This window comes from Oreochromis aureus, linkage group 3 (assembly GCF_013358895.1).
Source record: "Oreochromis aureus strain Israel breed Guangdong linkage group 3, ZZ_aureus, whole genome shotgun sequence".
Lineage (NCBI taxonomy): Eukaryota > Metazoa > Chordata > Actinopteri > Cichliformes > Cichlidae > Oreochromis > Oreochromis aureus.
In genome coordinates, this window is record NC_052944.1 from 51,182,546 (window position 1) to 51,202,531 (window position 19,986).

General features: G+C 39.1%; 1 protein-coding gene across 1 annotated transcript; it reads right to left on the minus strand.

Annotated features, from left to right (window-relative positions):
- Positions 1–8,264: 8,264 nt before the first annotated feature.
- LOC116323437 (butyrophilin subfamily 3 member A3-like) lies at positions 8,265–18,801 on the minus strand. The gene is made up of 7 exons (XM_039600915.1): positions 18,721–18,801; positions 16,949–17,146; positions 16,177–16,291; positions 11,946–12,287; positions 11,330–11,614; positions 11,085–11,228; positions 8,265–9,403 (listed from the first exon to the last, which is right to left on the minus strand). Exons 3-7 carry the CDS (start codon positions 16,280–16,282, stop codon positions 8,265–8,267), a joined length of 2,016 nt encoding a protein of 671 aa, XP_039456849.1. The 5' UTR covers positions 16,283–16,291; positions 16,949–17,146; positions 18,721–18,801.
- Positions 18,802–19,986: the final 1,185 nt, after the last annotated feature.

The following is a 19,986-nucleotide window of genomic DNA, read 5'->3' on the forward strand; positions in this document are numbered from 1 at the left end:
ATGTGTATGAAATCGAGCCCGTTCTCACTCCCGAGGCGTAACATCCCGACGATATTGTAGGTATACAATTTGTGGTCTTACGATGATGATGCGGGGAAAAAAAATCTGACCGTGACACATATTTGAATAATGATGGATTTTTATTGTACAGACAGGATTTTTTGTCTTTCCAAAATAAAATTGTTTTTTTTCTTAGTCATTCTTCAGTCTCATTTTATCAAATACTAAAGAGGAAGTCTAGTTTCTGTTTGTATCACTTGCTGATTCAGTTCACATCAGGTAACTGACCTTCCTTAGCCATCATTTATTTTATTAATACAATTCATTATGGTAAATTGGTTATTTCTTATATATTCTGCTTTTCTTCTTGACTGCACTCAAAGTGTTCAATAAAACATGTCTTCATTCACACACGCATTCATACAAGTACATTTATCTAAATCCAAGTGCTTTCTAACATTTACCCACCCAGAGTAACTCCAGTTTCAGTATCTTGTTCAAAGACATGTTGGCATGCCAGCCCTGGGCATGCTGATAGGAGAGGCCAGGCCGGGGATCACGCAACCAACCCTTAAATTAGAAGGTGACCCGCTGAGCCACAGCCAATCCCTACATGTGTGAGGTGTAGAAGATGACCAAAAGCTCCTGTGGCAGGTTGAACTTGCTGAATTTACACAGGAAGTACAGCCTCTGATGTCAGACCGTGGCATTCATGCACAAGCGTCCACTGTATCTGAGAGCACACCCCATCACAGAGCCTAACTGTCAGCTGTTCTGTGTTATGTGGCTGAAATTCTTGCTTCATTAGCTCAGCTGGAAACAACAGCCTCAATGTTCTTTTTGAAACAAATGTTACTTATAAAATCTCCAGTAATAAAAGCTTTATGTTCTGTGTTAACTTCTTCTGCTGCAGGTATATTAAAAAAAAAAAATCATAATTCTTTATTAATCCATGAGGAAATTATGTGATCACAGTTGATCCAAGACAGTAAGAAAATTAACTAACTGAACTAAATGAAATAATACAATATATAACAAAGTAGCTCTAGTTATATACATCCCAGAATGTTAAACAAATTAAATATATGTGGTTGACACTGAGGTTCCCCTCTTATCACACTGATAAACTTTGTTATTTTATCTGGAGAGGATGTGCAAATATGAAAAGTAAAACATTGTTACGTTATCATAGGTAGTTTAATGTTGCTTTTTTTACTCATAATCTTACTGTTTTTATTATGTTAACAGATAAACAAGCAGTAAGACTTTGATTGGTCTTTAATTATAAAAATACAGTATACATTTGTCACCACCTTTATTTCAGGTACAGGGTGCAACAGGAAGTAACAGCTGGATCGTAGTGAAACATCAAACATAAACCCCACTGAAAACACTACGATCCTTAAACAAACACAAATCACAAATCCTAGAGTCCTGATGCTTCTACACTTCTACACAGCAGGATTTTGTCTTATCGAGGTAACTTTAGAGGTAGTCTTCGGTCTTCAAAACTATAAAGATGTTTCACTTGTTATACTTTCTAACTTGTGTTTCTCAATCTGTTCTAACCCAGAAAATATCGTCATCATTACTGGGAGAAGTGTGTGTGATAGTAGGAAGGTCTAAAGTTATTATTATTTATAGTTGATCTTTTTGTGCAGGTTACAATACAAGTGCTTTACAATAGAAACAGGAAAATTAAGACATGATTAAATAAAAGACTATTAACAAAGTACCACATATGTCAGCAGGTTGAGGGCACTAATTATACAGGAATAAAAGGGAATATAAGAACAAAGTTACTAAGAACAGATATAGCTAAAGGATAAAGTACATAGATACAAAATTGAGGCAAATATAAAAATAGGGACACTTACTAGACGGAAAAGCTAGGTTAAATAAATGAGTTTTTAAACGGGGTTTAGAAGATAAAATGGAGTCTGATGCATGGATAGCGATGGGAAGGTTGTTCCACAGGTTAGGTGCAACCACGGCAAAAGCACGGTCACCCATAGATTTAAGTCTAGATCTAGGCTGAGCCAAGAGTAATTGGGCTCAAGACCTGAGGGTTCGCCCAGGGACATATGGACTAAGGAGATCGGCAAGATAGCTAGGGGCTAAAGGTTAAACAGGTTGGTTTCATCTGTGAGTCTGTTTGTGAAGTGAATGTACTTCTGTCACTCTTCCTCAAACCTGAACATTGTTTGTCAATGCAGCATCAACAATGACCAATGAAAGCTCAGTTCTAGTTACATCTACACATGTATGTAGCAGTAGCATCAACACACCGAGTCAATGAATGTCAGACTGATTAGATGCATTTCCTGCAAAGTCTTACATATTTTTTTTTAAATTTAGTAGTCACCACCAGTAGGAGTGCCTGTATACTTTAGTGGGTACAGCTGGTCTTTGCCTCGTCTCAGCATCTTTTACAGAGTGAGGGCTCAGAATGATTGGCAGCAGACAGAACAAGATACATCATCCATTTTTCTTCCTCTATGAAGAGAAGAAATGCTTTCAGTCAGAGTAAAAACAAACCTGAACCTGTCACATAAATGATTCAGGACTTCAAAGAAAGTAATGTGAATGTAACGAGGAGCACAGACTGTCAGTATGATTAACAACAGCCAATCATGTTATTTGTCAGATCAATCCATTAAAAAATGCTCCAAAAGTATCTCAGTTAAGTAGCAGTGAAGCCTAGCAGCTATAGACAGCTGTCTGTGCTCACATCTACCTCGTGTCAATGCAAAGATTAACTTCAAAGTTTTGGTGCTCATACAAACACAAATGAATGTTTCCTTGGACTCTCTCAAGCCCCCTCCAGAAATATGGCGTCCTGCATTTCTAATCTGTCTTTAAATGCACTTCTGTTTTTGAGTCTCTCAGTGTCAGTGGACACTGATTATATTAAGTAAAAGCAGCTGAGAGTCCCTTTAAAATGTCAAAAACTAAAGTTATTATTTATAACTTGCCTCATTTAAATGTTTTCATTTGAGCTGTTCAGATGTCTAAGTAAATAAAGCTTTGTGGTTTACCTCGAGGAATCATACAAGGCTCTGTCTCATTGTGATTGTCTGGCTGCCCTCAAGTCCACATTAAAGAAAAAGCCATCACTCCACTAATTCTCCATCAATCCAGTCAGTACTTCTACAGAAGAAATAAAAAATCACAGTAAATTTATACAAGCTAAAGTGTCCTTATCTCAGTAAGATCAGAGCTTTTATTTAGATAAATTACCTGCTGGGAGTCAGTGCCTCCAACCCATGTTTGTGAATTTTCCTCTGCAGAGCTCACATGATGTTCTGAATGTGTTCATAATCTGCAGCTTTGTTTATGATGCAAGGTTTGTTTTCATGGACATAAAGTTTCTCTACAACAGAGATGGACACAAAGACAAATAAAGAAAGACAGGAGTAAAGACACAGCTACCTGATAGCTTGAACGTGGAGGTCATTCTTCACATTTGTAATGTTTGGAGCTTTGTTGAGCAGTTCATTGGTGGTAACTACTTGTAGTGCCACCAGCAGGTCAAAGCTTTTAGTTATGTCCTGAAACATGTTTTAAACAAAGCTGTGATAGGCTGGCAGCCTGCTCAGGGTGTATCCTCAGTGTTAGCTCAGATACACAATAACATGCAGTGTGGCTTATAAAGACACTATGAATGAAAAGAGGGGAGGGAAGGAGAAGTGCTCAGTGCTTCATGGGAAGCCTGAACCTAGACCAGTATAACTAATGAATGGATCAGGTCACCTGATACAGCCGTAAGCATGGATCAAATGTTGTCCCTACTTCATTTTTATTGCATCAAGCATGTAAAAAGCTCAAAAATTTCCCACACAGACTGAAATCTAAAACCAAAGGTGTGTTTCTACTTTCTGTTTTAAAATCTGATCAACAGAACGGAATGTGCATCTAGCAGGACGTGCACAGGCACGAGTCGACTGCCTGAAGCTACTAAAACGTAAAACAAAAAAAAGACTTTTATCTGTTAGCCTGGTGTGTGAAAGGCCACAGAATGAAAGCAGTGTCAACATTTTTTGAGTGCGGCAGGGTGGAAACAATGACCTTTGAACTCTCCTCAGTTTTCAGGACAAGAAACAGCAGCAAGGTGGAAAAGTGAAAACAATGAAAGCTGAGAAATATTAGTAATGTTATGATGATGTGTCATCGTAAGGCCCCCATCCTCACTTCTCTCTGCATATTTACATTGACTCTGGTCACATCAGCCTGTGTGTGAAGTGTTTTACTCTTTCAGTTTGTTTGCCTGCAAGGAGAACAGCCGATTTGAGTTATTATTAATTCAATTCAATTCAATTTTATTTATATAGCGCCAAATCACAACAAAAGTCGCCTCAAGGCGCTTTATATTGTACAGTAGATAGCACAATAATAGATACAGAGAAAAACCCAACAATCATATGATCCCCTATGAGCAAGCACTTTGGCGACAGTGGGAAGGAAAAACTCCCTTTTAACAGGAAGAAACCTCCAGCAGAACCAGGCTCAGGGAGGGGCGGCCATCTGCTGCGACTGGTTGGGGTGAAAGAAGGAAGACAGGATAAAGACATGCTGTGGAAGAGAGACAGAGATTAATAACAGATATGATTCGATGCAGAGAGGTCTATTAACACATAGTGAGTGAGAAAGGTGACTGGAAAGGAAAAACTCAATGCATCATGGGAATCCCCGGCAGCCTACGTCTATTGCAGCATAACTAAGGGAGGATTCAGGGTCACCTGGTCCAGCCCTAACTATATGCTTTAGCAAAAAGGAAAGTTTTAAGCCTAATCTTGAAAGTAGAGATAGTGTCTGTCTCCTGAATCCAAACTATTAGAAGCACTTACTACTGTATCCATGCTTATAATGTTCTTAAATAGCTTGAACACTATCAGGGCATAAACACAGTCAGCATCTTTGTGGAGATGATGCAATATGAATATGATGAATATGAGCTGCAGTAAATGATAAAAAGATTAAGTCAGGTTAGTTTTATTAATTTGGCACAATCTCATATGTAAGGGTTCAAACCTTCGGTTTTGTTTTAAAGGAATATTAAAGCATTTTATTAGTTTTTGAATATATGAGTCTCTAGATATAATGTTTTATATTTTTTTGTCCAAATTCATCTTTTTTGTGTTATAAAATCTGTCAGGATGATTTTATGGATATCATAATTTTACAGTTTTACAGCCTGAAGGCTGATTTGAGAGCAGTTCTCCTATCATTGCAGTTCAGAATCAATGGAGTCATTTTTTGTGGTGTGCAAATGTTGTTTTTAAGTGTTGAAAGAAAACTCACAGAGCATCACAGAAAGTTTCTTTCACTAAAGTCAGAGCTGTTATTAAGATAGTTTACCTGCTGGCAGTCAGCACCTCTGATCCATGTCTGTGTGTTTTGTTAGTTATTCCTGTAATTGTCTCTTGAATTTGGTGATAATGCTCATCAATGTGCAAGTCCTCTCAACTGTTATACAAGATTTGCTATCAAGTTTCATTGTGGTGGAAATTGAAAGACTAAAGACTGATTGTGGATGTAGGACAGCAGGAAACTGCAGTTGGGGAAAAAATGTGACCACCTGAAGTGAATGTTTGGACCAAAGGGAGTGATAATGGAGAGGCTCCTTCACTGCTCAAACATGGAAGTCACTCTTAAATCTAACTTAAAGAAATTCATAATGTCTTCGCCATACTATCCTGCATGTTTCCAGCTTTATTCTCCGTGATGGAAAATTCAACTTGGTAAATGGCTAGTGATTGGACAACGCTGAATTAAATATAATAGTGTTCACTGATCAATGTTTATCTGCTCTACTGAATTCAAATGGTGACTGTGAGTTAACAAAAGATCCAGGAACAGACCCCAAGACCCCAAACTGATCTCTGACTGAAGTCAGACAGCAGAAATGGGTGATGGGTATCGCTGGGTTTGGAGTTACTTTTTACTTATTTATTTTTACTTTTAATTGTAAATGTTCACTTTTGTATTTGCAGTCTGTAGGTTCTCAGTCACCCAGATTGTGGCAGTGATCAGGGCTTAAAAAGTAGGCAGCTGGAAAGAACCAAAAATAATCCAGTTGCTTGCTTTTCAAGACCTAAACTTTATTACTATAAAACGTTATTATTTCTTAAACCATATCTCATTCCACTGAGCTACTGTCAGTGCTGATGAACCCAGAGAGAAGCCTTCAGAGTACATTATTTATCTGCAGGAATAATTTTCTGTGTGAGCACTGATGAAGCCAACATCTGAGGGTTTTAACTCAGAGGTTCAGGCTGCCACTCTGAAACAAAGAAACAATCAGACAGTGTACCCATCAAAACTACAAGACTCTGTGTTACATGACTGCATTCTCTACATTATTAGCTTATTATTAGCAGATTAGAAAAGTTATAAAAACAGCTTCTGTCTGGTCTCAGTCTTATTCATCCCTGATGTAGTTCATGTGCATTATTTACACTCTTTAAACTGTAATGAGAGAAAAACTGCTGAGTGGGACATCAGCCAGTGATGTCATAAACTGATCAGAGTTAGAAACCAAACTGAAAAAAGTAAATCGACTCTGACAACTAACAAGAACTGAGGAAAAACAAAAAAGTGGATCCCTCTTTCAGTAAAAGAACAGTTTATGTTCTGTTAAAACATTTTTGAGTGATTTTTTGTACATTCATTTTTAATGCAGGTTAAACAAAGATTCAAAAACATTAATTGATGTTTTGTTATTATTATATCACTTAACAAAGTCACAGAGCATATGCAGAATAGAAGAACACTGTGTGAACACAAGACACATACTAAATAAATAATACATTTATTTAACATGAGCTGATCTTTTTGCTACTAAATGTTAATCGACCTCCATCATATCCTCCAGATCTTAATCATTTTCTTTCAGACGTTCTTGTGGTTCTGTTTGAACTGGCAGCTTCTGCTGATCTTTGGTCCATTGAATGGTTTCATACAGTTGTGATGTTGCTGCACTGAGCTGCATCATTGACCTCCATATGATCATCATTTTGTTTTTTCACATACTTTTTCTGCTTTTTTTTCTCTTATGCTTGCTTGCTCTTCTTTCTTCCTGAACCTTCCCTTTCTTGACTGGCAGAGTGCAGACCTCCTGCAGACTTAGTTCATTAGGACGATTTCTACACTTGTTATTCTCTTGATCAACATCAGATGCTTCTTCCATCAGCTCCTCCTCCTGTTTTTCTTGCAGACAGACGACTCCTCTCTCTGTGAGACTGACAGATTCCTCCAGCTGCTCTTTTTCATTTACGTTCACTTGTCGCTCTGCCTGCAGCTCTCCTTCATGTCGGAGTTGTGGTTTTTCTCTCTTCTTGTCCTTCCTGTTTGTTTCCTCATATCTGAGCCCTTCATTAACCTCCAGCTCCTTTCCCTGAGCTCTTTCTTTCCTCTCTGCTCCTCTCAGTTTCTCTGGCTGCTCTCTGATGTCTTCTCGGCTCTGTTGAGATGTTTCGTCTGGTTGTTTCTCGTGGTTTTGTCCTCGTGTTTTGTCTTGTATTTTCAGATCTGTATTCAGTGGAACTTTGCTGCTGACTGATGAAATCCTGCTCTCTGTCTGACCCCTCTGTTCCTCTGTTTTCCTCTCTGTCATTCCCATGTTGTCCCTCTGGTTTTCCTCTCTCTGTTGTTCTGCCTCCAATTTTTCTCTCTGTGTCTCCTTCTGTGCCATAAACACAGAATATAGATTATTTCCTTCATCTCTGTTTTCCTCTGCTCTCTTTTTCTCAGTGTCTGACTTTTTCATGTCCACATTTCTCTCCATCTGTCTTTTTTCTACAAGCTGCTCTTGTTGTGTCTCTTTTTCTCTCTGTGGTTCCTGATCACTGCTCAGATGTGAAGTTAAAAACTTTACATCTGAAATCAAGGACGTAAAGGAACTAAGCTGTAAGGACTTTCCTTCCTTTACTAACACTATCGACTTTTTGAGTTTTTCTCTAAGTGGTACTAAACAAAGTTCTATACAATCTTTTTCTGCTTCCTTCTTTTTCTCTCTTTCACCTTCAGCTCCCTCGGCTTTTATTCCTCTTCCTGTCATCTCCTCTTCATTTGTTTCTTGTTCTGCTGTAGACTGAGACACATTTTCAGTCATAATAAACTGATTTATCCTGTCATAACCTGTGCTGCTTATTTTCATTTCATTTTTATTTCTCTGCTCTTCTGTCATGTCCACATCATGCTCTTCTTCTCTTCCTGTCTCTTCCTTAGTTTCTGGTTCTATTGTAATCAAAGACTCTCTGTCATTAACAGTAGATGGATTTATTCTCGTTTCTTGTGAATTGTTGGTTTTGCTTCTTAGCTGTCTCATGATCATCTTGTTGAGTTTCGTTTTCTGCTTTAAAGATTTTCTCTCCACTGCTGTCCACATCACCCTCTTCTTCTCTTCCTGTTACTTCATTTGTTTGTTGTTCTGTTGTAGACTGAGACACATTTTCAGCCATAGCAGACTGATTTATCCTGTCATCACCTGTGCTGCCTGTTTGTATTTCATCTTCATTTCTCTGTTCTCCTCTGATGTCCACATTATGTATTTCATATCTTCCTCTCCTGCTCTGTTCTTCATGTGTTTCTTGTTTCATTTCAAACTGAGGCCCAGTTTCAGCCACAGCAGATGTTTTGTTCCTGAACTGTCGGCATCCAGTTCTTTGCTCTGTTTCTTTTGGGTTTTTTTTGATCATTTTCTTCTGTTTCTTTTTCCTCTTTTTCTCTCCACTGTTGTCCACATCGCCCTCTTCGTCTCTTCCTTGTACTTCATTTGTTTGTTGTTCTGTTGTAGACTGAGACACTTTTTCAGCCATAACATCCTGATTTATCCTGTCATCATCTGTGCTTCTCAAATGTATTTCATCTTTATTTCTCTGCTCTCCTCTCATGTTCATATTTTGCTCTTCTTCTCGTCCTCTCCTGCTCTGTTCTTCATGTGTTTTTTCTTTCATTTCCAATTCAGGCTCTTTTTTAGTGATGACAGACAAACTCATCCTCTCCTCTTCTGGACTCTTGGTGTCCTGCCTGTGCTCCGTTTCTTTCTCATAATCACCTTTTTGTATTTCTCTTTCCTCATTTAACTTTTTCTCTCCACTGTTGTCCACATCATGCTCTTCTTCTCTTCCTGTCACTTCCTGTTCTTCATGTGTTTCTTGTTCTATTGTAATCAAAGACTCTCTGTCATTAGATGGATTTATTCTTTCTTCTTGTGGACTCTTGATGTCCTTTATTCGCTCTGTTTCTAAAACAAACTGATCTTGTTTGATTTCTCTTTTATCTTCATGTATTTGCGCTTCTCTTCTGTCCACATCATCATCATCTTCTTTTCCACTCATGAGTGGTTCACTTTCTCCTTTTAACCCAATTTCAGCTCCGTCCTCCTCACTCTTCTTCTTTTCTGTATGTATAAAGAAGCAGGAGAAACTGATGAACAATATGAAACACAGTTCTTCTTGCTGTTTGTAAAAGGATAAAACTGAAGAAACTTACAATCTCAGAATTTTTAGAAATTTATATTAAGCTACAGCTCTTTTGCACACATCTCTTTCACACCTCCGTATTTTGTCTCCTTTCTGTCTTCATTTATTTATTTGCACTATTTGTATTTATATGTTCTATTTCTATTGTATATATTAATCAGCATCTGTGGGAGGACAGCAAAGAAAGAATTTCATTGCACAGTGAAATGGCTTTTTTCTCTTGTGACACATGACAATAAACACCTTGAATCTTGAATCTTGAATTACCTGAATAAATGAGCAGTGTGTAGGGTTTAGTGGCATCTAGTGGTGAGTTTACAGATTACAACCAAGTGCTTACAATTGCACAGATACAGCAACAGACACCACATGTGAACATTTGAACTAATTTACATTCTTATTGTAAATCTCATGGACATGATGGTACACTAACAAAAAATGAGGGCGTGCAGACATTTGTTCACAGCCTCCAGCTCTGTCTGTGACAACCAAACCTATGCTTCTTGGATCAAGAGAAACCTCTCAGACTAAATGATGTGGAAAATACTGACTTCTGTTTCAGGTTCATAGGACATCCTGAAAGTCATGGCTAAGAAAACACAAACTTATTTTTTTTAACCTTCATTTAACCAGGAAGATCCCATTGAGATTAAACCTTTTTTTCAGGGGAGACCCGGCCAAGATAGGCAGCAGCGAGTGTCTCACAGTTACCGAAAGTACTCAATTAAACACAGGCAGCAACAACACACATGCAAAAAAAAAAAAAAATCAGTTAGAATAACAATCAATCAAACACCCCGCAAAGAGCCAATATTTGGTTTGTTCAATCTGGGATCATTTAGAAACATGTGGTTTTTGGTTTTTCAGTGTTTTGCACTGTTTATTGTGCCCTTTTATTTATTTTCAACCCATGCATGCTGTTCATAGCACCACATGTTTGATTTCATACAGGTAGTAGAGTCCACCTGATGTTCTTCCTGATGCAATCCCAATGGGATTTTTGTCTCTTCCCAGGATCACATCAGGGATCTTTCACTCACTAGGCAAACATTTTATGCATCTGCTTCAAAAGTATTCTTTTACTACAACAAGTAGGCATATTTCATGGGAAGAAGAAGACTTCATACCGAGACTATACAGTGATATATATTGACTTTAGAGAGCAGAAATGGGCACATGGAATCTGAAAATGTTGTGCAGAGTTTCACGTTAGGCGAGGAATCTCATTTATTTAGTGCTGATGGTAATGAGCAAAAATATGTCACTATATGAAAATAAATACTATAATGTATTAGTATATCAAAATACATGTTGGTGGAGTTTGACTTCCTCTACTACAGAAACATGTCAACGCAACACAGATGACTGTGTGGAAGTGAAGCCATTCAAGGGTTAAGAAAATATTCGCACTGTTCAGGTGATTCTACACTAATGAAACCATAATTAGAAATATTATTTTCAATTTGTGCCCTTTAAATCCAACACACTAGACCTTAAAATGATTAAGGGGGATTTGAATTGATTGTTGAGAAAAACAATCAAATAAATAATTTATGAGGCTCATTAATTATTATTTTAACAAATGATGGGGAAACTTACTGCATTTGGCTCGTCTCTTCTTCCAGACAACAAAGGAAACGGCAAGAATCAGAATGAGCACAACGAGAGCACCGATGACCACAGCAATGATATTTGGGTCATTAGTCTGATTACTGGGAGGACTGATGACAATGAAGAAATCATCTGAAAAAGCAACAGCATGTAGAGTAGTTCATATATCATTTGACCAAAAATATCCAGCTATTGAAGGGAATTCACATCATTACTTCACATATGAGCTTTACCTGGAACATGTATGTGTGTCTCTCTGCTCTGGTTGGTGTTCCTCTGTTGGACTCTGCAGGTGATGTTGTTGCTGTGTCTCTTCTCCACAGTCACTCTGCTGCTGACAGTATAGAGGTCATCAGGACCTCTGAGGGTCTCTGTAGGTCCAGCAGAGAGGAGGTTTCCCTCACCGTCCAACCACAGCAGCTCGGGCTCTGGATACCAGCCTGCAGACTCACACTGTAACACCACCCTGCTGCTGCTGATGGTGCTGTTAATCCATGCAGCAGATGAAGAGGCAGCACCTGGAAAACAGAACAGTGACAAAACAATGACTTGACTTTTTTTTTTCATTTTAGTTCATTAAGTGTCAGATTACAGGTGTGACAGCTGATCATACTTCTTACATCAACTTTTTGCTCAATGAATGGTAATGTTGGTTTAGTGGTTGTTAAAAAAACACTTTGAATATGGTCTGGAGGTGCACAAGAAGAATCCCCTAAAAGGACTATGAGCCAAAACTGTAGACTGATACTGTAGAGGTTTGTGAGTCAGCTTAAAGCAGGTTCTATTTTACTTTAATTGAACTATTTTTAAAAAAACTAAAACAATTGAACTGATAATATTTTCACTTACCAACAACAAGCTGAACTGTAGTGTATCTGTCCAACTCTGGAACAAAACACCTGTATGTTCCCTCATCAGACAGTTTGACTTTGGAGATTTTCAGTGAAATGTTTCCATTCTTCAGTTCATCTGTGAACAGAGACGTTCTGCTGGTGTAGGATGGATGTTTTTTAGACTCCAGGTCCACACCATGCCGCGACAGGAGGACAAATCGGGGATCTAAGTCAGGTCTCGCCCACTCCACAGCCAAACCAAAAGCATCCATTACAGGGTCCAGGTTACACGGCAAAATGATGTCATCACCAATCAAAGCCACTACTGGCTGAAGAGGACCGATAACCTCTGACTGACCTGAAGAGAAGAAGGTTTCATTTAGTAAATGAAGTAAACGACAGGAGTAAAGACTAAATACATGTGCCTGAAACAGCTGAATTGTATTCACACCAGATTAAGATTAGATTTTTCACAGTTTAAGAAATTAAAATGTTTCCAGTCCTAACCCCTTACAAGGGCCAATATGCGTTAACTCATTAACGCATATTGGCCAAATTATTTTCCCCAATAATTATCATTATTGGGAAAGTGTGAAAGTGTGATTTCCACTTGAAATACATATATATATGTGTGTGTGTGTGTGTGTGTGTGTGTACATATATATATATATATATATATATATATGGAGAGAGAGAGAGAGAGAGGCTGTGGTCTATCACACCAGGCAAGACCCCAGGTAAGTCCTGAGGTCAAAATGGGAGAGTGACCGAGTTAAGATCCTGTGGGACTTCCAGATACAGACAGACAAAATGGTGGTGGCTAACCAACCGGACAAAGTGGTGGTAAACAAACAGAAGAAGATGGCCGTAATTCTAATTCAAATTTTATTTGTCACACACACAACCATACACAGTATGGCATGAGATGAAATGCTTATAGTTGACCATTAAATGACAGTATTTTTACAGTAAGATATACAAATTTACAGGTTATTACAAAATTTACAGATTTAACTTAGAAATTTACACTAAAAAATGTGCAAATAACAGTTTACATAAGAGATTATTGGTCAAAAGAGATTATAAATTATAGGAAGTGTGCAAGAAGAAAAACCAGAGTGCGTGTGGTGATGTGATGTGTGTCAGAGAGTCCAGTCCTACACCTGGTTCAGGGCCCGAATAACCTGGGGGAAGAAACTCCTCCTCATTCTTTCTATTTTGGCCTTGAGGGAGCAGAAGCGCATCCCAGACCTCAACAGTGAGAAGAGTCCATTGTTGGGATGGGAGAGGTCCATCATAATCGTCCTAGCTTTGGTCTTGCACCATTTGGTGTGTAGATGGACAGCAGGTCAGGAAGCTCTGATTGAATGATGCGTTCGACCGAGCGCACCACTCTTTGCAGATCTCGTCTGTTCTGCTTGGTGCTGTTCCCAAACCAGGTGCAGATGTTTGCCTTCAGGACGCTCTCGATGGTGCAGGAGTAAAAGTTCTTGAGCGCCCTCAGTGGCAGATGGAAGTCTCTGAGTCTTCTGAGGAAGAAGAGACGCTGACGGGCTTTCTTGACCAGGGTGTTGATGTGACAGGACCATGACAGGTCCTGAGTGATGTGGACACCTAGATACCGGAAACTGTCCACTCTCTCCACTGGCGTGCCACTGATGATGAGGGGCTTGTAATTCTTCGCCTGGTTTGTAGTGAAGTCCACGATCAGGTCTTTACTCTTGCTGACGTTTAGGAGGAGGTTATTCTCCTGGCACCAGTTCTCCAGGTTCCTAATCTCCTCCAGGTAGGCCGTCTCGATGTTGTCGGAGATCAGGCCCACAACAACAGTGTCGTCAGCAAACTTGACAATGGAGGTGGTGTCTGATGTGGCTACACAGTCATAAGTGTACAGTGAGTACAGCAGGGAGCTTAAAACACAGCTCTGAGGCACTCCAGTGCTGAGTGAGATGGAGGGGAAGACTTGTTTTCCCACCCTCACTGATTGAGGTCTGTCTGTGAGGAAGTTGAGGATCCACTGACATAGTGATGAGCTGAGTCCTAGATCTGTCAACCTGGTGAAAAGCTTAGAGGGAATTATTGTGTGGAATGACTCAGGGATGTGTGGAGCAGGTGAGATATGGCATAGTCTGTGGAACGATTAGTCCGGTGAGCAAACTGAAGTGAGTCGATGGTGGTACGAAGAGAAGAAGTGATGTGATCTCTCATCAGTCTTTCAAAACACATCATTACAATTAAAGTCAGTGCTACTGGACGGTAGTCACTGTGGCAAGCGGGCTGTTGTTTCTTTGGGACAGGGAAAATGATGGACTGTTTGAAGCACGTGGGAACCACTGATTGGGCCAGGGAGAGGTTGAAGATCTCAGTGAATACCGGTGCTAGCTGGTCAGCGCAGGCTCTCAGGACCCAACCAGGGACTGCATCTGGTCCTGCTGGCTTCCTGGTGTTCACCCTCCTGAAGGTGTTCCTCATGGCATGCTCTGTGATGATGAAGACGTTGTCTTCACTGGTGCACTCCGGGCGCGCCCAACCGTTTGTTGTTTTAAGTGCTGCCATAAAACCTGTTCAGCTCATCAGCTAGTGAAGCGTCGGCATTCATCATTGATGAAGCTGGTTGTTTATAGTCCGTTATTGTCCACAGTCCCTTCCACAGGCTCCTAGAGTCACACTGTCATAGCTGTGAATCTAGTTTTTCCCCGTAGCTCTGCTTTGTCTTTCTGTGCACATTCTAAGACGCAGCCTTGTTTAGGTCCATATTACCAGAAACAAGCCCTTCATTGTAGGCAGCAGTGCGTGATCTCAGAGCGTTACTGATGTTTTTAACCACCTACGGCCTCTGGTTGGGAAACGTTCGGATGATATGGTAAATGGCCTGTATTTATATATGATAGTTCTTTCTGCTGTGTCGTCCGCTAGTTTCCCGATAAATCCTACAACCGCTTCTGTGAACATGTTGATGTCATCAGAGCTGCGCTGAAACATGTCCCAGTCTGCATCATCCAGTGTGTCCTGCAGCGCGGTCACTGATTGGTACGTCCAGCAAACGACCTCCCTCCTGATTGGTGCTTGCTGCTTTAGCCTTTGTTTGTAAGCAGGCATGAGGAAGATGGTGGCATGGTCCGATTTTCCAAATGCCGGCAGAGGCTGAGCCTTGTAGCAGTTCTTGAAAGGGGTGTAGCAGTGGTCTAATGCCCTAGTGCCCCTGGTGGGGCAGTTGATGTGCTGGTGAAGGTTGTGAAATGTCAGTTTGAGATTTACTCTGTTAAAATCTCCCATAACAATGAATGCGGCATCTTGGTGAAGTGCTTGTTGATGTGTGAGAGCCTCATGTAGCTCACATAAGGCAGTGTCCGAGTCCGCGTGAGGCGGAATATAAACAGTGCAGGCAATGACCGCAGTGAATTCCCGAGGGAGATAGAAAGGGCGACATTTAACAATCAAAAGATCCAGATTGGGCGAGCAGGAGCGTGTGAGTGGGGAGATGCTCGCACTGTCGCACCATCTGTTGATCACCATCAAACACACTCCGCCACCTCTTTTCTTCTCCGACTCCGTTGTCCTGTCCATGCGGTAAACCAAAAGGAATCCCGCTGGCTGCACGGCGTGGTGCGGTATCGCTGGGTTCCGCCAATTCTCGGTGAAGTAGAGGAGGTTGCAGTCCCGAAAGTCTCTCTGGAACTTAATTCTGGCTCTGAGGTCATCAAGCTTGTTCTCGGTGGATTCAACATTAGCTAGCAGGATACTGGGCATGGGTGTGCAGTGTACGTGAGCCCGTAACCTGTTCCTGATGCAGAATATTGATGGATTTCTCCACAGTGTTCTATTTTTCATTTTTGTGGTGTAAGTGGTGGAGGCAAGATTTTTTTTCCCATGAGGCCCAAAATAGGTCCCGGTGGAACCCCTGAGTACATATTATCATGACACAAATTGCTTCTTTTTTTGTTTTTTCACTTTGACGGTCAAGGTGAAACATAAATCACAAAATTGTAACAACAGTATAATATTGCAACAGATTACTAAATTTTAGAATCCCTTGCTGATGACTGCTGTTACAAAATATTAATTTCGGTATTGCTCACGTGCATCCAATTTCATACTGGACACAAGTAAAAGTAGCTCTCAAAGAGGAGGAGTGGAGCTATTAGCACACCAGGAGGACCTCAAAGTTTGTGTATATAAATCACTGTTGTAGAATTTTAATAACACTGATGATTTCTACCTCTGTTACACGAAAGTGTTTCACTTACCTCTGCATGAGTGTATCAGAGCAAAAAGAGCAGCTGCGTGGAAAACCTGGATGATGCATCGATCAAACAGAACCATAAAGGCTCGTCCAGCTCTCACACAGAGCATGGTGCGATTCTGAAAGTAAAAATGAAACAACATTGTTTAAACAGGCAAAACCTGTTTAACAGATGGAGAAAACATCATTTTATCAGCTTAATCATCATAAGACTTCTAAGTTGGAGTTTAAACTGACATTATCATAAGTAATGTTGATCAGTATATATTATAATGCTGTATAATGTGTTGTCGTGAAACGTGGAAAGACAGAAGTCCCCCAGGCTGCACTTTTCTATCACAGCTGAGGGGATAAAAGGACTTGACTCACAGTCTTATGTGTTAAAAATGGTTAGAGTGTTAAAACAGAGCTTTTCGCTGTCTGCTAATAAGTAGATCATCTTTATTCTTAATCAAATGTATAAGCCTGATCAATATGTTAGCAGAAATGTAGTCGGAGTAGTGAAAATGTCTATTCTAATGTCTAGATTTTTGTGTGTAGATGAGATCCATTATCAACCTTGTTATTCATGTCTGAGTTTGAGAAGATAAGAACTGTGTCGTCACACAGAATCATGAATCATGTGTGATTTTGCTGATAGTTAATTATGCTGAATACTGATGAGAACATAATGCAAAAATATAAATGTTTCAGTTTGGTGAAATGTTTAATAAGATTAAAAGTTAAAAAAAAAGAGTGATTTGAGTGCAGACGTGACAAAGCATTAATTGGGATACCTGGAGATGTCTGGGTCAGTGGTGGAAACACCAGCAGAGGTGCCAAGGGGTGTTTGGCCACAGTGAACGTACAGTTTGACTTGGATCTGACTCTATTTCTGCTCATCATCACCGTGTTAGATTATAATTATGAGAAGCATTTGGAGTTCTATCATTTTCCAGGTGGACTGCAGATTCTCACGATTTCCAAGGTTTTCCCTGTGGATTATAAATTTGAGTAGATGTGGGTATCAAGAAATTCTGCTCTTCAGATTATTTCCATCAATACTGAGTATTTAAGTGGAACACATCTTCAGTGCTGGAAGTGCCACCATTCTTTCTCCCCTCAAAGATAAGAACAAAATCAACATCAGCTGAGTGGGTGGGTTAATTAAATAAGTATATTCTTTTTATTTTTTGTTTTTGCTTTGCTCCTACCAAGCTGTTTTAATAAACTCTTTTGTGATTAAACTCTAAACTGTGGAGTTCCCCTTTGAACCCATTGTGAAACAATAAAGGTATAAATCTGAGTATTAATCTATATTAGTCCAAATAGGTCAAATAGTTTGCTCTAGCCTTTCCAAGTAACATCTTTGCTTGGAGACTTCCAGGCTTCTAAAATCATCTCAGATTCACAGAGACCTGCATTATCTACTGGGTGAGACTCATAGGATCAGAGAAGACTTTGTTACCAGAGAGCCAAAATCACTTTCCTCTATAGCGATTTTTTGGGCTTACCGATCAACAGAGTCAGCTAAATAGTTTGCATTAAGTTTTATTTGTTTATGTTAAAAAAACTAATTTATCACCTAGGTTGACCGGGCCTCAGCAATGCATGGCAGAACAATTACACATAATGACATAAAAACATTTTATTTTAATGTCAAATAGTTTTTCACTTTTGAACACACACACTGTTGTCAGGTTTTTGTTTTTTGTTGTTGTTGTTGTCAGAAAAAATTAGCTTTCAAAAATTTGTCCAAGCAGTTGTTAAAAAACATTGCCTTGTTTCAGTGTCTTATTTAAGACTATCATTTTTTTTTTTAAGTATTATTAAAGACTCAAGGTCTAGATTTTTGCAAAACGTTAGGCCCTCAGTGAGATCTCAAAACTGTTTTCAACAAGATGGAATTTTGCAAAAATATGACTGATTCAATTTATAATCTAAAGATTTGAGAGAATGGGTGCCCCCTACTGGAAGCTAAGATACAATTAAAATTTCAGGGACAATTAAACCGTAATCACGGTGAGAAGGTAAATCGAAGCGGAACTTGCGACTGGTTTGAGTTCAGACATCAACAGAATAAATGCAAAATAAATAAATAAGAATAAAAATACACGTCTTCCCTGTGACTGTACTGCAATCTTACATAAGTTTAGTTTCACTTTCATGTGCAATAAAAGAACGACGTGGTCGACAACAGATCTAGACTAAAACATGTTTGTTTTTAATATATAACAATCTGAAAAGCGGAATAAAGCTTTGTTAAATCATCATTCGTGATTATATGACGTCACTGACATTAGAGGGCATTTAAAAAAGGACCCAAATGATCACAAACTACACCAATATGAGAAATTCTCCGAAAGTAACCTGGTTGTAATCCTGTTAATATGTAAACTAATGAAAGCACCATTAATGATTTTCGATAGAAATTCAAAACTAGCTATAATTTTGAAACTATTCAAGTAGAGGAGACAACGCCACTCCCACAGGACAAAAATTCCACCGCTGTTATTTATATATTATTCATACACACTGTCAGAAGCAGTATCTTTTCATATACACATACCTGCCGCCTGTTTCTGAAAATCCCCAACCTGATATATAACATCGAAGTCAAGAGAAGGTGGAGAAAAGATGACAACTTCCGGTCACCTAGATAATAAGGCATGTTTCCTGTCTGCAGGTGTCGTTTCTTAGAACGATGAACATCCGGATGAGACTCACTGTTACTTTAAACTGTAATATGTTCATGTTTTTAAATTTGTTGCATTTAATTTGCAAAATTAAGACTTTAAACAGCTCTAAAAATCTTTTTTTTTTTTTGAAGACGTTTCCTATGACAGACGTTTCTTTCTGTCATAGGTTGCATGTTTCATAATTGTCCACATGGTGGCACTATAAGATTGCAGTTGCTCGCTGGTTTTGCTGTTGAAAGAGAGTTTTTCTTTCTTTCTTCCCACTGGCCCCAAGCACTTGCTCAACGGAGGTCATGTGATTGTTGGGATTCTATCACTATTATTTTGCCTTCCTATATAAAGCACCTTGATAATACTCTTATTGTGATGAGGTGCTGTGTAAGTATGAATGAATTCAACTGAGTTCAATGGTTAGACTCAACCTGCTTTCTGGGTTTGGGCATAATTAATGTTGAGCTTAGTGAACTCCATTTCTGTGCGAGGTAAATTCAGTGATTGAAAATGTCTTAAAATGCTCACGTTGTCACTGCAGTCACCTGGAAATAATTGTGTTTTCTAGAAAAAGACCTTTAATTCTGTAGTGATAGCACATTGTTTCAGCAGCCTTAATTACCAAACATAAATAGCTTCTTTTTTTTTCTTTTAGAGAGGCTCGTTTCAGTTGGTTTCAGAGTTGATTTACAAATTTTAGTTGATTTTCATTAGTGTGTTGCATTATTTTGATAGCTTATGTATTTAAGCTTGAAAACTTTAAGTTTACAATTAGATTTTTTTTTTCTAGTGTGTCAAATCACAACAAAAATAGCATCATAGTGCTTTATCTTGTGGGCAAAGACACTACAATAATACAGGGAAACAGTCAGATAACTAGGAGCCCTTTGAGCAAGCACCTTGTGACTGTGGGAAGGAAAAACTCCCTTTTAACAGGGCAAAACGTCCAGCAGAACCAGGCTCAGTGAGGGACAGTCATCTGTCATGCAACTAATGTTTATATGCAGATTTGTGAGTGAGTGAACAAATGTGAGTAGAAATACTCCAATACTGCATCAAGGGAAGCCATAACTACATGCTTTTTAAAGGAAAGTTTAAGCTCAAGCTAGAAACCTTTATGGTTTTTGATTTAATTGTTTATTAAA

Bases quoted from the DNA above. Each gene is read 5' to 3' on its own strand.
- LOC116323437 (XM_039600915.1), bottom strand. From the start codon at position 16,282: ATGCTCTGTGTGAGAGCTGGACGAGCCTTTATGGTTCTGTTTGATCGA. The intron at 12,288-16,176 runs GTAAGTGAAACA...TCTTCTCTTCAG, and splicing joins TCTGATACACTCATGCAGAG to GTCAGTCAGAGGTTATCGGT. The intron at 9,404-11,084 runs GTAAGTTTCCCC...TTATACATACAG, and splicing joins GAAGAGACGAGCCAAATGCA to AAAAGAAGAAGAGTGAGGAG.